Source organism: Aplidium turbinatum, chromosome 9, assembly GCF_918807975.1.
Source record: "Aplidium turbinatum chromosome 9, kaAplTurb1.1, whole genome shotgun sequence".
NCBI lineage: Eukaryota > Metazoa > Chordata > Ascidiacea > Aplousobranchia > Polyclinidae > Aplidium > Aplidium turbinatum.
Window position 1 is genome coordinate 20,187,527 of NC_137480.1, and position 21,406 is coordinate 20,208,932.

Here is a 21,406-nt window from a genome sequence, read left to right on the forward strand (position 1 = left end):
CTATTGCCTTTCTGGAATACCAGTGACAATCAATTTGGGTTTAAGTCTGGTCATAGTACTGAAATGAGTGTTTTTTAATAAAACAACCAGTGTCCTGTTATATCAGTCATGACATTCCTGTATATTCTGTCTTTTTGGATGCTTCAAAAGCCTTCGACAAAGTCAATCATCATTTATTGTTTAAAACGCTTATCACATGTAACGTGCCTACTGCCTATCTATTTTGTTCGCTTATTGGAATACTGGTGACCTTTGTGCCTTTATAGTAAAAAAACCATGCAAGTGAGGTGGGAAGGTCACCTGTGCCAATCATTTACTGTGTCCAGCGGAGTCTGACAAGGTGGGGTGTTAAGCCCCTATCTTTTTGCCGTATATATTGATCAGCTTTCTTATCTCAATAAAACAAAAGTTGGTTGCTATGTTGGCAACTCTTGTCTAAGTCATATTATGTTTCCTGATGACATTTACTGCATCTCGCCTAGTTTGTGTGGCTTACAAAATTTGTTAGATGTTTGCCACAAGTATGCTGTTGAACATGAAATTACTTTCAATTCTAAAAAGTCATTTGGTATGTTATTCTCCCCAAAAAACTTTTATCTTTTACGTGCTCCTCTGCTACGTCTAGGTAAATCTGAAATTGTGTTCACAGACTCTGTAAAATATCTGGCTGTATTTATTGATAGTTCTCAGATGAAAATTATATTTCAAGGCAAGTACGCTCTCAGTACTGTGCTGCAAATAATGCAAAATCTCAATTTTTCTAAATGCTCACCCGCTGTAAAAAACAGTTTATTTCGTTCTTATTGTATGTCGTTTTACTTATCCCAGTTGTGGAACAAGTTTAAATCTTCTAGTATAAAACGATTACGTGTTGCTTACAATGACTCTTTCAGAATATTGCACAATTTGCCTCGTTAGGTCAGTGCCCGAAAATATCAAGTAATGAATAATGTAACTACGTTTGATGCTTTATTGAGGAAAAAACATGTTTTCGTTTATTAACCGATTGCATACACTCCTCAAATCGCTTTATATCAGACATGATGTCATCTGATTATTTTTATCGTTCTGAATGCTTTCAATTCTTCCAACGCTCATTATATGTAAATTTGTGACAGTAGATAGCCTATTTAGTGAGCTTTTAAACCGACGGCATCCAAGGTGGCTCTCTGTGATCTTTGTGCATTTTCAGTTTGTGTATTACAGTATTTCGTTGTTTTCTTTTCGATGTGGACAGCTTTGTCTGACGCAAATAAATAAATATGTGACAGTGTCAGTGACAAAGACCGTGTGGTTTCTTTTTACGCTTTCCCACAAAACAAGGTGCTGAGAAGAAAATGGTACAAGTTTTCTTCAAGTGTTCGAAAGTAGGATGGGCCATACAAAACTAGTCATATCTGTTCTCTTCACTTCACTGAAGATGATTTTGTTAATACCACTCAAGTAAAAATGGGCTTGAGCAAACTTTACATTTTGAAGGAATCTGCCATAGGCTACCATCTATAACAGCAAAGATGCAACCAGTTGCTGATGATGATTTCAGCACTTCTAAACAACAACGTTTACAAAAACGTACCCTTGTACAGGTAAACTAGGCTTTTACATGTATAGACTCTGCTATGTACGTACTGAGGGCACATTATGAGAGAGAGAGAACTTTTATTTATTATGAATAGTGATGATGAATTAAATATGAATGATGATTCGTACAATTTCTTCATTTTTCACTTCAAGTATATTTTAGGTTTTGTAGGAACGTATCCAGTACAGTTTTATTAAACTGTAAAAAACAACAGATCTTTGAAAAAAGCAACCGCTTGTACCAACTCCGACTAAACTGTGATCCAGCAATCACATCTAGGAAACGTATGTTTCATCCGTCGCTAAGAACGCCGACTTACAATGACGTAATACCACCAAAGTCGTCCCAGAGCAGTGAAATATGGAGTTTCGCCTGTGGTGGCGCTGCGGAGCCGTCGTTTGATGTAAATTACGCCCTAACCAGTCGAGCTACGAGGTTATGGTTAAAAAGTTCGCTAAGTATGATTCTGCGCAAGGAAATGCTTTAAAAAGTTACTATACTTGGATCCAACCTGTCAGGGGCACTTTAATATGCACACGTTCGGAAAGTCATTACTCATAAAAATCTTTCATTGTTTTCTAACTCACTGTTTAGTTGGTAAAGCCTGCTTCCAGTTTTTGCGTGTAGGCGTTGTCCGGTTTTCATTTAACTTAGTTAAATTCGCGTGGAGTATGAGAAATTCACGGAAGCGGCAGGCTAATGCGCGTTGACTCAATGCTCACAATGCTGGCATAGGTCCTGCAATCGACAAAGCTTAGTCTACTCTACCACATCCGTATGACTCTAAAACAAAAGCCTAATAATATAAGGTCACCACAACATTTCTTCACTATCTGTATATGATGTTTATTTATGATGCAGTAGCCTATGTAGCTTACCTTACCTGTGTGATACTTTTGTTGTGGCCTATCAACTGGTTAAAAAAATGAACTTGATTGAATGATATCTAAACGCAGGGCCGTGAGAGGATATTTTGGGTATGGTACCAATCAGACCTTTGTGCCCTTAATAAAGGCATTTTTAAGAAAAGCGCATTGTATCCGAAGAATACGCTGTGGTTTCTTTATGACTTCGATCCCCTTAAAAATGTTCATGGCCCATAAAAATATCCGGGTCAAAAAGTATCTTCTAGACTGGACTCTTCTGTCAACTCTAAAGAAGAACGCTTTTACAGTTATTCTCTTTTGTTTGTAGGCTATTACAAGCTAATAAACCTAATTTAGGTCGCCAATAAAACTTACGTTTGCATTTCTCAAAATAACCTTTTCTAATCACACAAAAAGTGGTGTTAAGAAACTTAAAGTACCCTACCCTAGGCTACTGTATTTCAAATGCATCCTACATTTTATAATTCTATCTTTTTTGTATTGGCCCTGTTTACAAAGTGTTAGAGATAAGAAATCTGATTAAAAACGGTCAATATTTTCGCGAAAGCTGGACAATGTGAAATAATTAGGCAAGAATTTACAATTCCGATGGGCTTTGACTGCTATTGATGTAGTGTCAAAAACGATCGACATATTGTTTTGTTTGTAGTTTTTTCTGTGAGTATCTAAAATAAATGCAAATGTTCAATCTAGTTGAGTTAAAAAGTTGCGTGCTTATGCTAATCGTACAATACAAATTCTCTACCAAAGCTCCATCACTTAGGTACAAAGATTCAAATCAAACAAAAAATGATTAGTATTAGAAAAAAATGTGACCATATTTTCTGACAATCTTTATGTAGCCCATACAGTACAATCAAACAAGCTTGCCATTATTTGCGAGTCTAAGGCTGAGACTAAACTTTTTTTTTACTTCCTGTGCACAATTAAACATTGCTATTCGTGAGGTATACGAAGTTATTAAAAATTGAAAAAAAGGTGTACCACAAACAAAAGGTTGAAGTGCACTGGTCTAAGCTTATCTATTTATACAGACTATGAAAACCTCATAGGCCATCAATTACAAAATCCTTTCCAAAGCTTTGCGAGGTTTTAGGAGTTTGAGAGGTTTGCGAAGACTGATTAATGGACTCTTTTCCTCTGACTGGAAAAGCTTCTTGCAGAGCTTAATCCTGGCAGTTTCGCCTACTTGTAGAAGTTTTGAATAACTCACGCAGGCCTGATCGCGAAATTTTATTTCCCACGAAGTTTCTGTTACTTCGCATAGAGCTTGTATTAATACCGTGTGAATGCAAACACTTTTTCGTTGGCGTGGTTAGTTCAGTGGTTTCATCTTGTGCCTTATGATCGTGATGACAACAGCTCGACATCTATCGAGGTCAAGTTTTTTTTCTTTAAATTAATTTTTGCATTGCACAAAAGCTTTTCAAAAAAAGTAGGGTTAGGGTTAATTCTTAATCAATTCGGAAAATCTTACTTTTATAGTGACCAAAATCAATTTCTTTTCTCAACTTTTTTAAACTTGAGTAGACAAGGTGTGTCTCCAGGCTGCGTTTTTTTCAAGTTCAATGTTTAGATTTGGACCTGGAGGGCGAAAATTGGCTGCTGACTTTGTAAACCGCGCGAAAAACATGAATCGATAAAAGCAGTTACGCGCGCCGCTGGGTAACCAGTAATGGCTACACTTAAAGAAATATGCAAATGAGACAAAAACTTTGTGGAAAAAAAATTCGCGGCCCTGTCACCGAGATTGACAGAGTGAAGTTTCCGATTGTTGAAGTCTTGTTGCCGGGAATTATTCCATCTATTAGATGCCGCTGAATGGAGAGCAGTCCTTAACGTGCGTTGATCAAGCGCACACCCCGAGAGTCGAACTACGCCGCTTGATCTTGAAGCTTCTTCGTTCTAGAAGTCAAGCGCTAGCCAACGAAGTTATCGGGGCGGACATTTTAAAACCCCCATGAAAATTGCTAGATTAAAAGGCTTTTGTTGAATTAAGCGTGTATGAACTTTATTAAATTAAAGCGTCAAGTCGAAAGGCTTGGCATTTCTCATGTTCATTTCCTCATGTTGCGAAAATCATATTTCGTTTTAGATGGAATGAAGAAAAGAAGAAGGAAGTAATATTTTTACTGAGCTAAAACCTGATACCAAAAAAGAGTTTTTAAAATAAGAATGGTTTGTTTTTAAAAGACCTTTAACCTTTCGAGGTCCAAATTTTTTTCAGGTTTTGGTCCGTAGGCCTACAGGTCCAAATTTTTTTTCAAAATTTCCAAATTTTCAAAAGCACCCCACGGAGGTATTTGGACCTTGTTGAGCAGCAATATGTAGACATCATCCCAGGGATGACGTTGGACCGTATTACATAATGTTATTTTGCATCTCAGGGATGTACTTGAACCGCAAAAGGTTAATGCAGAAAAAATTAGGCCTACTTATGATAGAGTGACAAAGTTGTTGCGTGATGTAAACAACAACACAAAGCGAAATCTAACGTGTAGTGCAAACAAAACATGTAAAGCATGGATAGGTAACCTTTTTAACACAAAGACAAGCTAGCTCGGGAACTCATATTTTCCGCTTTTAGTCAACTGAAACGTCACTGCAACCTTTTTCATCCTATTCCCCAGCCAGCAAAATCTGTCATTTTTACGTTGATTTAACGTCTGCAGACCTTGAATCAATGTAAAAATGACAAATTTTGCTGTCTGGGTCGGGATCATTAGCAGCCTATACGTTTTTATTTAAATAAAACTCAAATAGTTCTTATTAAATTACAGTATATTCTTTTTGAATTAGAACCTTCTGATGATCCCAATACATAACACATTTTATCGGGAGGCTGCTTCACCGTTGTTGAGGTTTTTATCGGTAGGCTATAGATTAATTCAAACGACAAGCAACAATGATTGCTCAGACCAATTAAGATCTTTAATAAGTATTTGTTGTAAAAAACACGCTTATTTCTGCATAGTAATATTGTGGTCTATATTTTCTTGTTTTGTTTGTTCTGAGCTTGTGTTGGCCACTGTAGATTACGATACCAGTAGGCTAACCTATTGAGCTGAATTGCCTTATCAGTGTTCTCAGTATTCCTAAGTTCGATAAATTGACATCGATAAAAGATATGGATATACCATACAATACTGTAGTTTGGGAGTTATGTTTCAAATGGCTTATGCCATAGTTGTTGTAGCCTACTTGCTAGTAAATTAATACTGATCAACTGTACTGTTCTAGTAGGCTACTGTTTAATTGAAAATTTTGTTAAGCATTGTTCAGGGCAAGCTCATTCAGTCACTAGCCTAACTGCTATTGGCCGCAATACACAATTGCAGCATTACGAGGGTCATCAAAAGTAGACCTATCCAGTAAGGTTAGACATGAACGTCGTTGCGTTTCTTTATGATAAGGGGTGAAACTTCGTGATCCGTTTAGGGATGAAACGCTGTGTCCGTTGAAACCTTGTTGCAATCGTAAGCCATTGTAGCGTACAAGGTTTGAGGCGGCATTTTGTAGGCTAATAGGCTATGCCTCCAGAAACTGTTTTCAAACATCAAGTCTGAAGTAAAAGTATCATCTCACGTTGAGTAGCCTACTCCCTAATACAGTAGTGTGTAGTTGGTGTTTTTTTTTTTAATTGGCTTCAAGTAATAACAGAGGCTTACTTCTATTTCTCAAATAATGTGTCGATGGCAAATTGGATGGGTTTTGAAGCTTCGGGTAGGCTAAGGGTCGATGATTCCGAGACCTGCTTATATGCGTAGTTGAACTACGCCGATTTGTTAGGTCTGCGTTTTAGCAGATCTTAATTTTGTTGATCTCTAATTTGGAAAATTATTTTTTTGGTAGATCTCCATTACAGAAAAAATTCTTTTTGGTTAATTTTCGTTTTTTGTGCATTTGTTTCCTTAAGTCTGTGCAATAATAGTTGATTGAAAGTTTCATGGAAAACATATTAAATGTGAAACATCCAAAAAATGGATTTTTTAATGGAATGTAGGCCTACCTGGAGGCTTGTAGCAATACTAAATGTGAAATTTTGTCCATATAATTATTTTTTTACCATGAGAAAGTACGAATTGTCCACATTTTGCAGGGATCAACTCAATTTTCAAAATTTTATAATGACTAATTTAAAAAGTAAAAGTTGTTTGTTTTTGACTATATTTATTATCAACTATGCATGCTGCGAATGGTTCACATCACTTAGTCAAATGGAAGATTTAGTTCACGTGGAATTGGATTTGCTTTTATCACTTCAAAAGTATATCCAAGCAAAAGAAGCAAAGATCCAAAATATCAAAAGGTAATTTTTGAGGTTCGCTTATCGGCTTAGTTGTAGCACAGTAGAATAAAATCAAAACTCAACGTCAGTTAACGCAAACGTTAAGTCAGCCCAATTAGATGCTTTTTTTCTGGTTCCAGCAGAACGACTATTTTTTTCTTATATAAGCAGTCCGGCTAACTCGCCACCGGGTAACTCGACATAACGTGTAGTAATAATAATCTTTTACTGAAATCGTATTCGTAGGTTATAGAAGAGGTTATTTGTGCATTGCCAAATGGAAGTCCCGTTCTGCGTGACAAACTCAAAGTCGTAGCATAACGATACGAAGAACAAATACATTAACAAAGATATCAAATCTTACAAAAACATTCTTTTGTTAGGCTTATTGCTATTGTCGTCCAAAAAAATTTTGACTAAATTTTTGATGTTTTCCTTCTGCAAATTCAAAGGTTATTGATATTTTAAAAATGCACGTTTGTATCTGAATGATTGAAATGTTTTTTTTCATGTTATCAACTAGATTTGCAAGAAAACGTTTTCTACATTTTTTTCTAATTTGTTGGACATGCGTTTTGTGTCAAGTTATTTCTCACGCATTAGATTTAGAAGATTTCTTAAACTTTGAAATAGCATTTTAGATGCAGTTTGCGGTTGACGGCGTTACTACAAAAACCAATCTTTTGTAATTGATACATACCCAAAAACCAAAAGCGCATAAACTACTGCTGACTGATAGGCTACGTCACAATACATCATAATGATGTTTTTCTGAACCAAAAACCCAGAAAATCAGTTTTGTTTGATATTGGTTCAGACATCTGCATACGTTGAACCAATGACAAAAGTGATAAAAATATTTCAACAACATCCATAAATATTTATGTGAATACAAGTGTGCAGGTACATGCAGAAGTTAATTGGGGGGACAAGAACTCGCTCGTTATTGCTTTCAACAGAAAACAAAAACTCAACAAAAACTTACCACATCAGTCTGTTTGTTTTATGAGATAAACTGAGTTTTGTCAAGAATTTTCCTACTGTTCATTGTTATAGCCTAAGCATGGCCACCTGGAGATGTGGCCTGATTTGTCACATTTTGCAGATTTTGATTACAGCTACTGCTAGTGCTTGACTGACATTTTTTGAGATGTTTTTACTTTTTGCGGTTTCCTAATGACATAAAACTTTTTTGTTGCCTTGGGGAAGCAGTAGCAAATGAGAAAAAGTAAGTTGAAAACCACAAAATCAGACTGTTATTGAAAATTAACAGTCTGACTAAAATCTTTGAAATCAAATTTTCTTTGTTTTTCAACATGTGAGGATGTTAAAAGCTATTGTGTCATCTGGGGAAAAGACTAAAGAAAGCGTAAAAATCTAAATTTTAGAAAAATTTATTTAAACGTTCGCCCAAAGTTAGAAAAACCTGGAAATTTCAGCAAAATGTGACAAATCAGGCCGTATCTTTAGGTGGCCATGGCCTAAGATAGAAACAAAATTTATTGGCCATAGAAAACAATGTAAAATTACATCTTTTTCAGCATGGTTTATCGTATGCTCTCTGATAATTTCAAAGAAACTAAGATGAAATTAAAAGATTAATCAAAGCAACTCAAAACTCGAGTTTGCAAACAAAAAGCTTAATCATTACAGTTGAATGCTTTACAACAAAGACAATTCATGAGATATCTATGTTGCAGTTCTACACACGACGGCGCTCAGTCATCCTATTAATCCGTATAATTTGAAAACAAAAGACCTAGCTAGTAACAAGGTAAAATATTAGAGCATGTTATGAAAATCATGTCATATCTTTAAAACTATAGACAATGGAAACATCATTTAAAGCCGAATAAATATCTGAATAATTTTTAGGAAAAATAAAATAAATTCAAAGGTGTAAATCCGTAGCTTTTTAGTAAATTTCCTTTGAAAAATACCAAGCCCCAACCGACCCCCTCCAACAAGACAAACGGTTAATGGATTTGCTGCACTTCTTTTATACAGTTTGTTTTCACACAGTCTTTAATATTTGGAAAGTTAAGGAAAATCTATGAAGGTAAAATGTTTAACTTTACAAGAAAGTTTGACATTTTAACAAAGAAAAATATAATTATGAAGGATTCCGAAGCTGGCAAGCACAAAGTAGCCTCCTTGGGGAGAGAAAGACAAAAAAATTGTGTCTATCTGGTTGGCAACTCCGAATGTTCTTATTTTTGTGCCAAAATATGTTTTTTTTAATTTCCGCTTATGCATTTTTCGCTTTCAGGCTTTTTGAGAAATATCAACAACTTTCCGAAAATGCTCAATCAGATGTTCACAAATATCTTGGCCATCCTGTTAGCCAATATCGACTTATCAAGCGCTTGGCTTTGGAATGGAGACAGATACAAAACCTCATTACGAAAGATGCATCTCCAGGTAGTCTTAAATGCAATCCACTTTTGAAAGAATTACATGAGCAATATCTTTTCATAAACAAACCATCCTACCTGCTTTTTAATAAAATTTGTCATGGTAGATTAGATCAGTGCTTTTACACCTGTGAATGGTACGCACTGGTGCGTATGAAAAATATTGGGATGCTGATGACAAACGTGGTGCGGATGACAAACGTGGTGCGGATGACAAACGTGGTGCTGATGACAAACGTGGTGCGGATGAAACAAAAGAAAATCTTCCATGACTTCTACTATTTGTTGTGTAATAATTCAAATAAGCCGTATTTAAAGCAATGGTCATACGTCTGAAGCCCTCATCCCAATTTAGGTTTTACTCATTTGATGTGCTTCATTATAGGTTACCAGTCGCGTGGTTTTCCTGCGGAATTGGGCTAGTTTTGATTCAAAGTTGTGAGAAAAATTCAGCATTCGAGGGTTTTTGGGCTAGTTTTGCTTTTTGGTTATGGTTTTATAATTCAGAATTGTGCTACTTGTTCAAGCTTACACTAGAAAAGAGCGTTTGGCTGTTTTGCAACACGTTTCCGAGGCGAAAGATTTCACCATGAAAAACGCACCAAATTTTGGGTCGGAGCTCTTAATAGATTTTCAAAAGACCTAGTGATCAAAGCGCTTAAAGTTCTTGTGCGAAATTTCACTGGCTACTTGACTCAAAAAGGATTTAGTGTACTAGAAATTGCTAACTAGTCTGAAATTTTCTGAAATATTTAACAATTATTAATATGCTTGGATGGTTGAATAAAAAATGATTGTAGATTTCCAGAAATGGCGACTGAACTCAGCTGAACTACAGAAAATCACTGTCCTTCTGCTAGAAACCAAGGAACTCTGGTGGCGTGCTCCGCTGCTCAAGTGCCTGACAGGCTTCAGCTGGGGACCGAGGGCTGACACTTTGCGTATGGCAGCCCTCGCCCTTGTCTACTCCTCAGCAGAGTAGGCTACTGTGCACCTCTTTGGTGCCACAGTGCTCACTGCCACAACATCGACACTGCCATAAACTGCGCTCTGCGCATAGTGACCGGTGTCCGCGTCCCACACCATCGGACAATCTTCCCATTCTTGCTGGCATCCAACCCGCTGAGTGTCGTCGCGGAGAAGCTACTCTGTCTCTCGGTCGACGGGCATGGAACCCAATCATCTTCTCCAATCCAAGATCTCTGCTCCCCAAAGACAGCACCCGTCGACTGAAATCAAGTCACCCATTCGTGCCAGCCGCTCAACTTCTGATTAAAGAAGCTGATGGAAAAAAATCTTTACGGCTTATTGGACGGACCATAAATAGAACTCTCAATGGAAGTCAAACAGCACCAGACTCCATTCTTTCATCCCCGATGCTGTCACCCATCACACCGGCCTGACACTACAAAGATAGGCATGGGTGTGCCTCAACCGTCTCCGTGCGAGCGTAGGGCTTTTTTGCTAAACCATTCACCATTGGAAAATAGCTTATTTCTCTGCTTGTGAATGTGGTGCTGAGGAACAGACACTGGACCACATCATCAACGCTTGCACCATATTCAAGCCACCTAATGAATGGAAGGTTTGCGTATCTTGGATGATGAAAAAAAAGACTGGCTTCTCTCTAGTAGCTTTCCAGCTTAGTCCGGAAACATCGTGAATCTGGGGTGATAAAAGGATAGACCCTTGGCTCCATAGGCTCACACGACGACGACACATTAAAATGTGGCTCGTTGGACTCGGGGTATGATTCGTCCCAGTGCGAGACATGCCGGATACCAGTGATGGGCATTATCGGCGATAATATATCGGCGATAAATTTTTATCGCTTATCGTTATCGCTCAATTATTTTTTCAGTTATCGTTTATCGTTATCGCCAAAGGCAATATTTGATTATCGTCGATAATTAATCGCCGATAAATTTTATTTCGGATCAACACACAAGTGGAAAGATCATGAAAAGTAATATTTTTATTAGCCACCTAATTAATAAAACTAAAATTAAAACCAGTTCTTCTTCAGTGCCTGAAGTGTATGTGCACAGGTCGTTGTCAAGGGAGGGGGCACGCCCTCCTGCAGCGACAGCCCTGACAACACAATAATTTTTAGAGTTGCAAATTGCAATGCAATGAAATGCATGCAACAAGTCTCTTGTTGTTTTGCTGCAATCGGCAATCGCGAGTGAATTTTACAATTAAAATGTAAGCGCACAGACAGTACAGATTCCTTTGAAGCGAAGGGAAAGAAATTGGCAAGTGGTTTGTGAAAGTGTCGCAATACGAAGCCGCTTTTACATCGGAAACATGGTCTTTCGCGCCACCTCACGATCAACCATTTTATTTTTGTGTTTTCTTTTTTCGTTGGAAGTGTTAGTTTTTAGTAATTGTCGTAAAAAATAAAATCCCTCTCGTCAAAACATGAAACTTACTGTTTTAAGCGCATTAAATCTTTAGATGAGTAGATTAACTAAAATTGCAAGAACTTGCCTTGAGACGTGCGGTTACGTCACAAACTCAGTTTAAAAGACAAAATTCACACACAATAACAACACAAGATCGGTTATAGACTATAAGATCGATTTTTTTCTAGCTTGGCGATATAACTTTAATCCAAAAATAATAACCAAATTCGTAAGTGCCATTTAACTTAAAAAGTTAACCCATTTGTGCCGAAAGTGAAAGTACTTAAAAAAAATTTTGGAAAATTTAAATATTGCATAATTACAGTATGACCTAAAGAACATAGCCTATCACAATTATTTTTTTCCTAATTGTGTTTGTACTTTTTGAGAAAAAAAACGTCCTATATATAAGACGCTAGGCAAATCCGTTATCAAATTTCACAAGTTTCTTGTGCCTATAATGCTTAAGCGTTATTACATTTTACTTATCGCTCAAAAAGTGATAAATGAGAAATGTCTTGTTCATGTCTTGTCATGTCATTATTGTCATCGAGCATTTTATTAAAATGAAAGTTTAAAAAATATGAAGATGAAAATTAGCAAAGTAACACAATATCACTGAAACAAGTCATTGTGGAATAGGCTATGATATTGCTGGAAGCATTTGACATGCAGACCGACATCACATTTTTTGCATCTTGTAGTAGTTTTTGCATGACAATAGGCGCATCGAGTTGCGTGGTAAAATTATGCTAAATACAGTATATATAACCTTTCTCATTTACCTATGCGACCTAGCCTACCTCAATCAAATATTTTTATTCCCACTAATACAGTGCCTATATTGTAATTCTTATCTCAACAACTCAGCGTTCTGCCATTGCTTTAATGATGGTGTTCACAAAGAAAACAAAAAAAATTATCTGAAATTATCAGTAAATTAAGAGAATTATGTTATTGTTCTTAAACAAACACGACTAATTTGACAAGCTTGATGAATTTCACAGTATTAGGCTCTGCACATTTTTACTACCAATAACGCTTAAGATTACTGATAAATTTTCAAGCATTTTGCGTTTTTTGGAATTTTTTCAATTATTGCTGACTTTGCTGTAAACAGCCCTTTAAGCAGAAAGCAAAATACAAAGTTTGGAATTTTTTATAGTATTTTCATTTGATTTAATTATTTTGCCTACTGCACGTAAGCGGCAGTGTAACTCAATTGATAAAAGCATCCAACTGATATCTGAAGGTATAATTATAAGCACGGCGGTTACCTCAGTGGTTTGATTCTGGATCAAGAAGTTGAAGATTCGATACCTACTGCCGCTGTTGCGATTCTATTCATGCATAACTTACAAAAAGTTTTGTCCCTTTACAGCATATATGTTCGATTTTTCGTCATGTTGATGAAAACAGTTCGTGCTGCATGGGATGGGGTAGCGCTAATCAAGAAAAAAAATTATCGTTATCGGACATTATCGGCGATAATTTATCGCTTATCGTTATCGCTTAACTTTTTTTTGATTTATCGTTTATCGTTATCGCTTTAGGCGTTTTTCGTTTATCGATTATCGTTATCGCTTAACTGAAAAATGAGTTATCGCGCCCAACACTGCCGGATACAAATCCCGAACGAGCCCATATGGAATATTGCATTTTTGTTGCAAAATCTTTGCTTGAAATTGCTTTTTATAAACTGATAAACTTAACTTGCTTTTCAAACAATTTTCACAATGAAATTACAGGTAACCTACTTCGTAAAGCATACCATTTTTTGACGTTGGCGGCTAAATATTTGATGTTTCTAGAGTTTTATGAGTGAAAACATTGCTTTGGAACGCCGATCTATGTCACCAAAGTAATGATGAAGTAAAATTTGAAAGCTTTTTTTTCACTGTTGCTTACACTGACAAGGTGTGAAATCTTGTTTAGATTTTTCAAATGTTTTTTGAAAAATTTAGTCTTGACAAAATAGAATAACCACTGTGCAATGTGCATGCGCACCATTCTGCTCGGGGCCGATGTGCGAGAGGTCCGAGAAGAAATATCTTCACCAATATTTTTATGAGATATCATAGCTCGTTGGTCTAGGATTCTCGCTTCGGGTGCGAGAGGACCCGGGTTCAATTCCCGGACCAGCCCTCTTAGCTTTATCATTTGAATGTCGTCATGATCCTGTTTGGCTAAAAGTCTAAGTTTTTTAACGTCCCATACTAGCGATGTTACTCAGGATTGGATCGAGAGGCTGACGTAGAGCACCAAGTTTTTAGTTCCGTCATCCAAGACATGCAGTAGCGTTGACAAAGGTGTCAGGGAGTATTTTTGGACCCGGGCCCGTAACTTTTCCTAGGGGAATTAAATAAACCATCATGTATTGTTTGGATATAGTGCGTTTGTTTTTAAAGCGCCTTGATTTGGGGCCCGAGAATCTCATTTGTACAGGACCCGAATTATCCTGTCAAAGGCCCTGAAGTCTCGTACACCCTTCACTCCAATTGGTTGATGTAAGATTGTGCAATCGTAAATTATGATTGTGCAATCGTAAATTATGATTATGCAATCGTAAATTGTTAAATGTATTCGGAGTAGGCTATTCCTAAGCCCCAAACCCGCAACAAGAAAATGCCTCTACCTATTAGTGCATGGATAAGCAAAAACGCCCTGACTTTATAACATGATCTAATAATATCAACGCGGCTTTAAAATGGAGATAGAAAAGTTCTTGGGGTCTTCGCCGTGCCCCCGATCTCGAGCAGGTACGGCTCATTACACAAAACCATGCGTCACCAAAGATTTACATGATTGAAGGCCAAACAGTTTGGAGGCCAAACGTGTCAGGTTTAAATCTCGAACCAATCTATTTGTATCAGATGTTTGTTAGTAATCAGTAAGTTTTTCGGTCTTAAGTTATGTTTTTTGAAGGCAGTGGAACACGCAGTAATGCGTGGTAGGCTACAAGCCTGCTTCGAGAGAAAGTTTTATTCTTGATCTGAAGTCTTTTAACCATCTACATTTATTGATTATATTCGTGGAAGGTTGTTTTAAACTGCTGTTTCTACGCATCCTATTGATTGATTGAGTCAATATATATATAAAAAAAAGTTTTTATGTTGAGTGCAAGCTTATTTATATTTACATCTCTCCATTTATTTCAGCATTTTCGTTAAACATAACACTGCTACGAGAGCAATTTCCAAGCGAAGTTGATTTGAAGGGAGCAGCCAAGGCACTCATGAGACTACAAGACACTTATATGCTTGATGCTCGTGACATGGTGCAAGGAATTGTCAAAGGTAACAACATGTGACTTTCCTATTGGACCAGCTCAGTGGCTTATCGCCTTCGGCTTTGGTGCTAGTGCATCTGAGATCGATTCCAGGTTGGGTCAAGCCGAAGACTTAAAAACGGTACCGATTGTATTCTTTCTTGCATGAAGCAGTGGAGATATTGTAAATGAGGTAAAAATGTGATGACATCGTAAATCTGATACAAAAAGTTAAACATGGGCCCTCTCGCCAAAAAACCTTACCAGTTTTAGAGCAAACAAGTAAACCATAACATTATTTATCCTATTAAGAAATTCTCATACGTGAAGTGACAGACTAGACAACGTATTGCTTTAATTTATATGATTATTATGTTGGTAATACCAGGTTACAAAGCAACCCAATCACTTGGTCCCGTTGATTGCTTCCACATTGGAAAAACAGCTTACTTCGAAAACGATTATTATCACTGTGCATTGTGGATGAAAGAAGCTTTATTTTTGGATGAAAAAAGAAATAAACTACTTTCGAAGTTTGATGCTTTGGACTACCTATCTTACTGTCTTACCCAGGTTAAAATACTGTTAAAAACGATCAAACAACCTCAAACTGTAATCTTACGACATGTTGAAAAGTGACTTAATATTTGTAGTAGCATGATGGACACCTTTAAATTTCCTTATAAAAGCAGCCTCAGAAGCTGTTTAATCATAATGTTATCCTGACGTCGACAGATTTTAAATCAATGTAAAACACTTATTTGCTGGCTGGGACATCACGCTCTGGCTATCAAAAAACAAGGATCTTGATCACGAAACGTTTTACAGCAAAAACATTTCCGAAAGGCGTTTGATGTAACGGTGGAGATGCTGCAAATTAACTCGTCGCATGATCGGGCGTTGGGAAATTATCAATACTTAAGGTAGATAACCTCTGGCATGTCGTTTACGGTCACCAATTGAAGTTTTCAGACCATTAAGTTGATAAATTTTATTTGAATCACCAGAAGTATACTGGAAAGTCGAAAAAAAGGCGATGACGACAACGATGTGGTGCTGTCGTCTGAAGTTTTGAGTCGAGAACCGCGTTCTCTTACCCGTGAAGAGTATGAGAGATTGTGTCGACGCGAAGAAAATATTATGGTGAGTGATCTGGAGGATAAAATAAAACATGGTGGATGATGACTGCTGACGTGACTGGTCATCATCATCATGTGCCGTCTCCGAGCCGAAGGTTGGATGCTAATTGCTTCCACACGTCAACTTTTTCTGCTACTTTTTTGCTTCTCCAATGCTTGACAAGTCAGCCCTCTGTTTTACATCATCTTCCCAAGTTCGTCCCCTTCTTCCCCTGCACTTCCTTCTTTCCACCACACCTTCAAGAACCAACTAATGTAGCTGTCTTGCCGATCCTCTCAACACGTATCTCGCGAATTTTACCATTTGTTTTGCATTAGCTCATCTTTGTAAATTTATTTAAAGATTATTTTATATGAAGAAAGCATACAAATTGCTGTTCGACAATACCTAGCTGGCAAAATAGGCTACTCCTTTTACATTGATTCAACATTAACATAGCCCAGCTCGTTAACTCCATGGAAAAACACAGACTCTACTATAGCTGGCAGTTGCTTTCTTACCACCTTACTACCCAACTATCCACACCAAATTTTACTTACAAAGCAAAATATAGGTTAATCCATTCTGCTTGACATGCCTAGTTATATTTTTTCAGTCACCAACAATCGAAAAACGATTGAAATGTTATTATTGGACAAACAACAACCACCCTCGTCTTATCCTTCAACCTGTCAAGCTCGAAGAAATGTGGGATTCCCCACATTTGGTGCGTTTCTATGACGTCGTCACTGATCATGAGATAAAAGTCATCAAATCCATTGCCAAGCCTTTGGTGAGCATTGGACTTTTGTCGTATTCGAGCTCATGCTCTATTAAAAAGAGTTAGATTAATTGTAAAGGAATCTTTATGTCCACCATCAGAAATACCTTTAAGAGTCTTGCCAAAGACGCAGCCAGGTGCTCTGATGTCCTTTTACAACGTCGTTTCAGCACTTTCACCAATCTCCAGATAAAATTAAAAATACAAAACACTTTCACCAATCTCCAGATAAAATTAAACTCTGAGAACATTGGCTACAGTGCTGACCTACCTAGTTGATACAAAAAAACTAAAAATGTGGTAGCCTACAGACCAGGGTTACTCAACAAATATTAACAAAAGTCCAGTTTGACAAGTTGAATATTTTTAGCTGACCGGTAAATAAGTTATTTCCCACGCAACCACGAAAGTTAAATTATCTGTACCAAACCATTTTTTTTTAGGTAAAATGTAACTCGAATTAGATTTCTGAGAAAGTGTTGGGGAGTCGAAGCCTCCCCAACAACTAGGATAATCACAGTAAAAATTGCTTCCTCTCTGTAGAAATCGGTTTAAAGAAGCCCTGAAACGTGGCAATGAGGTTATTCTTCCAAAAACTCAATGACCTCCATCAACACCCAGAAGGTCTGGATTCGGACCGCGGTCCGCCAGTTGAGTAGCCCTGCTATAGACATCTTGCTTTCTTTTCGCTTGCAATCCTTGAGAGCGACGACACTTTTACTGCCAGGCACGAGAATACCATTATTTCAATTTTGTTACTGGCCAGTGGCGACTACATTTTCACTGTTGCTTGGTTATTCTAGCTTGAGAAATCGTTGGTGAAGGAAACTGAAAATGGTACTTTGATGTCTTTGGAATATCGCGTCAGCAAAACCGCGTGGTTGTCTGAGGAATCCAGTATTGTTGTGGCTAAAGTAAACCAGAGGATATCGGATATTATCGGTCTATCAATGGAAACGGCTGAATTTCTACAGGTTAGTCAATTCAATGAAAATGGTGTATTATTTTTATGATTAGGAAAGTTAAATTTGCTTAAGCGAAGTGGCTCTTTAAACGATTTATTATGTTGTTACTTAGTGTAGCAAGCCACAGTAAGTATTTGTAATGGCATTGCCAGATTGGGCTCATGATATTAGCTATAAAAATTCTTCACTTTTTCTAAGTCTGTATACGATTAGGATGGCGCGTGATTTGAAAGAAAAACCAACATACTTACTTGCTAAGCTACTTTGGTTGGTTTTGAACCTTTATGCTCGGGCTGACAAAGCCTTGACAGGTTATTCCTGGCAGTTTCGCATACTTGTAGAGGCTTTTAACGCGGGGCGGTTGCCGAAATTGGCAAAGTGAAGTTTTCCCATTGTTGAAATGTTGTTGGCGGAGAATTATTCTATTCACTAGGTGCCGCTGAATGAAAAGCAGTCCTTCACGTGCATTGCTCAAGCGCACGCCCCGAGAGTCCAACTTGCGCCGCATAATCTTGAGCCGGGCGTGTAACCACTGAGCAAACGGGGCGTGTTTTTTCTGAAAACAACAAACACTTTGCGAATTCTGTTTTCACATTGTTTGTTTTTTACAACGTTAGTACAATTTTGACAATTTGGACCTATTGGTCTGATGCAAATAAATAATAAAATAAAAATAAATAAAAGTCACGTTTCAAGCTTGACATTACTTGGTCAAACATCATGCGTAAATCGCTTTAAAGTTAAGACAAACTTGGTAAGGACAGTTCAAACATTGCATAACACTCGTAGAAAGAGTTTTAAAGAAGGGGTGGAACTCTCATTTTTTCGGTCGCTCCCTTTCGCTCTTTCGTTTAACAGAAAGGTTTGTGTCACATGCAAATAAAAGTTGCTTTTCGTTTTCGGCAGTAGCTATTACTGTAGGTCAGTCCAAAATCTTTTGCAAGTTTTCATTGCAGTGAGGTTATACACGCTCTAAAAGAGGCAGAACACTCAAATGCTCCATAAATTAACTGTGTTACATTTTTCTAAAGAAAAGTTATCTCAGATCTAATTTCAGGTTGTCAACTATGGCGTGGGTGGCCAGTTCGAACCCCATCTTGATTACTTTGAGGTAATCCAGATAGAAAGTTTTAGCAAAAATTTAGTTTAGAAAAGCACTGTTAGCATAAAATGAATTCATTTTCTCATTTTGTAAAAATTAAGATAACAAAGATTACTTAAAATTGTGATGTAATCAGCTTATGGGTAAAAAGCAACTGATATAACGACATGTAGATTATGTATGCTACAGCAAGCAATGTTGCAGTGGTTCTCAAACAGGGATTCATGGACCCATTTGAACGAAGGCGAGCAAAACGTTTTGGTTGCGGGTTATAAGCTATCGTGCGAGTCAAAGCCTATAACTTACCTTTATTGCTATATTTAAATGTTGATATACGTAATTAAAAATTAAAGTATTCGTTCAATAAATTAAAAATTAAACTATTCGTTCTGTTGATTGATTCCGTTGATGGATTACATTTCTGTTGGTTTTGTTTTTTTGTTTGTTTGGCGTATCCAGGCTTACACCAGGTGGTTGAAAATTTAGATTGAGTGGACGGGAAGGCAAGGAAGCCAATCTTCGTGTCCACATTCAGGCATGCGTTTAAGTGTCCTGCCATAGACACAGCCGCATGCTCTTGAGCGGTGTCGAACCGGCGCCTTTTCGATTGCCGTTCCAGGGCTCTCACCACTCGGCTATGCAGCCAATTTGTTGATTGATTACAAGCAATATTTTTACATTTTTTGTGGTCGCAATAATCTATGAAACCCCTGTATGAGACGCGTCGGTTCCGACTAGTTGGCCATAAATTATTTGTCTTTGTTTCAGAAAATAAAACAGCAATAAATTGATAAGCCATATTAACCAGCTAAGTATTGTTGCAGGGCAAAGCTAAATTTGACAACAGAAACGGAAATAGAATCGCCACTTTTCTGATCTACGTAGGTTATGTGATACGAAAGGTTTTTCGTCAAATGGTGCAACGTTATATAAAGCTAATGTTTGTCAACCCTTCTTATGGTCTTAATTTGTTCGATAGAACAATGTGCATTGTGTAGGAATAGGCCTAACTCCGATTCAGAAAAGATAGTTAGCCAAATACCGGTAGGCCCACACTATTATGTTAGGATACATTGATTGAGGGAATATAATATGCCCTAAGAAAGCTTTTTTGAAAGTTTCCCAGCCAGCAAGCCCAACTGGGGCCCAATAAAAATTTATATGGGCCCTTGGGCTTGTAGGCATACCATCTGGATAATTTAGGTATGGGTCACAAATGGGTTAACACAAGTCCAGTTATTATTTTTTTTCATCTCTTTATTTTTTTCATCCCCATCTCCTAATTTCAACTTCTTATTATTTTCTTTTAGTTTGAAAAAGAAAGCAGAAAAAAATTTGAGCACTAATCTGAGTTGAATCTAGGCAGTCCAATTGTAAAATCATCCAACCATGGGTAATAAGTGGGTTGCCCAATATTAAAAAAACGTTTTTATAAAACAAAATATTTTTGATTGGCTGTACAAAAACAACTTTGTCAGTGTTGTTTTTATACTGTCAATAACTAATGCAGGGATTTAATGTGAGATCTCATGTGGGTTTAGTCTGGGCAGTCCATATACACAACAACATTTTACAAAATTTAGTTTAAGTTGAATTTCCCACATTAGATCAGAATATTAGTAATTTAAATTAATACATCATTTGTTATAATGGCAACATAGATATTTTTATCCCTTTTCTCCTTTCACCTTGGTAGGCACTTTAACGCCTATTGTTCAAATATAGTTATTAATCTCTAAACCCTCGACAGCCTGTTTCACCCTGAAAGGGGAATCATCAGAACGTCCTTATTCAAAGAGAATCATTTGAATAGATTCTAAGGGCCTTCACTGAAGCAATAAATCAACCGATTTGTCGTTGCTTTTACTTTCATCAGATGAACTTGCAACTAGTGCTAGAAACGATATTTAGATGAATAATGTGGATTACGGCGGAAAAACGGTATTTATACAAAGTGGAGTACCAGTTCAACCGCTGAAAGGAAGTGCTACTTTTTGGTATAATCTCTATCCTTCAGGAGATGGTGACGCAAGAACTCAACACGCAGCTTGTCCTGTACTTACCGGGGTAAAATGGGGTAAGTAAAGTATTCTATCTTGTAAGATCACTCTAAAGTGTTACGACATGCTTAACACACTTTTTTCTTGTCGACAATTATAACAAGGGTTGTTTCTAAATCAAAAGCTAGCGTACAGCCCTACGTAGGCTACGAACAATAGGTCCACAGATAAAATGTTAGGTTGTAAAGAGCAGAAGCATGTGAAAAAAACTATAAGTTTATTATTTAGAGTTTAGACATTATCTGTGCTAGTGCTATATTATTCGTATTGTTTATAATTGCACCGCACTATTCTCGTAACAGACAAAACAAAACTTTTCTCTCTCTATCTTGTAGTTGTAGGCCTACCACCAGTAGAAACTCCACATAAACCGATAAGCTCAATTTTTTGTTGTTTTCTGTTGCAGTTAGCAACAAATGGATTCACGAAAGAGATCAAGAGTTTCGTCGAAAGTGTCAACTGAAACGCAAAGCTGACAATCGCATATTTTAAACGTTGCAATGTCATATTTTTTCAAAACCGGCTGTTATCAGAT

General features: G+C 37.1%; 1 protein-coding gene across 1 annotated transcript; it reads left to right on the forward strand.

Annotated features, from left to right (window-relative positions):
• The first annotated feature begins 6,653 nt into the window (after window positions 1–6,653).
• On the forward strand, window positions 6,654–21,363 carry LOC145777674 (prolyl 4-hydroxylase subunit alpha-2-like). Its single transcript, XM_082589109.1, has 12 exons — window positions 6,654–6,778; window positions 9,027–9,178; window positions 14,735–14,872; window positions 15,233–15,417; window positions 15,673–15,767; window positions 15,852–15,987; window positions 16,580–16,756; window positions 17,548–17,718; window positions 18,767–18,820; window positions 19,636–19,692; window positions 20,723–20,888; window positions 21,278–21,363. Exons 1-12 carry the CDS (start codon window positions 6,687–6,689, stop codon window positions 21,361–21,363), a joined length of 1,509 nt encoding a protein of 502 aa, XP_082445235.1. The 5' UTR covers window positions 6,654–6,686.
• The last annotated feature ends 43 nt before the right edge of the window (window positions 21,364–21,406 follow it).

Coding starts and splice junctions, on each gene's coding strand:
- LOC145777674 (XM_082589109.1), top strand. CDS start 6,687: ATGGAAGATTTAGTTCACGTGGAATTGGATTTGCTTTTATCACTTCAA. Junction 9,179..14,734: donor TACGAAAGATGCATCTCCAG/GTAGTCTTAAAT, acceptor CATTTATTTCAG/CATTTTCGTTAAACATAACA. Junction 15,418..15,672: donor TATCTTACTGTCTTACCCAG/GTTAAAATACTG, acceptor AACGTTTTACAG/CAAAAACATTTCCGAAAGGC.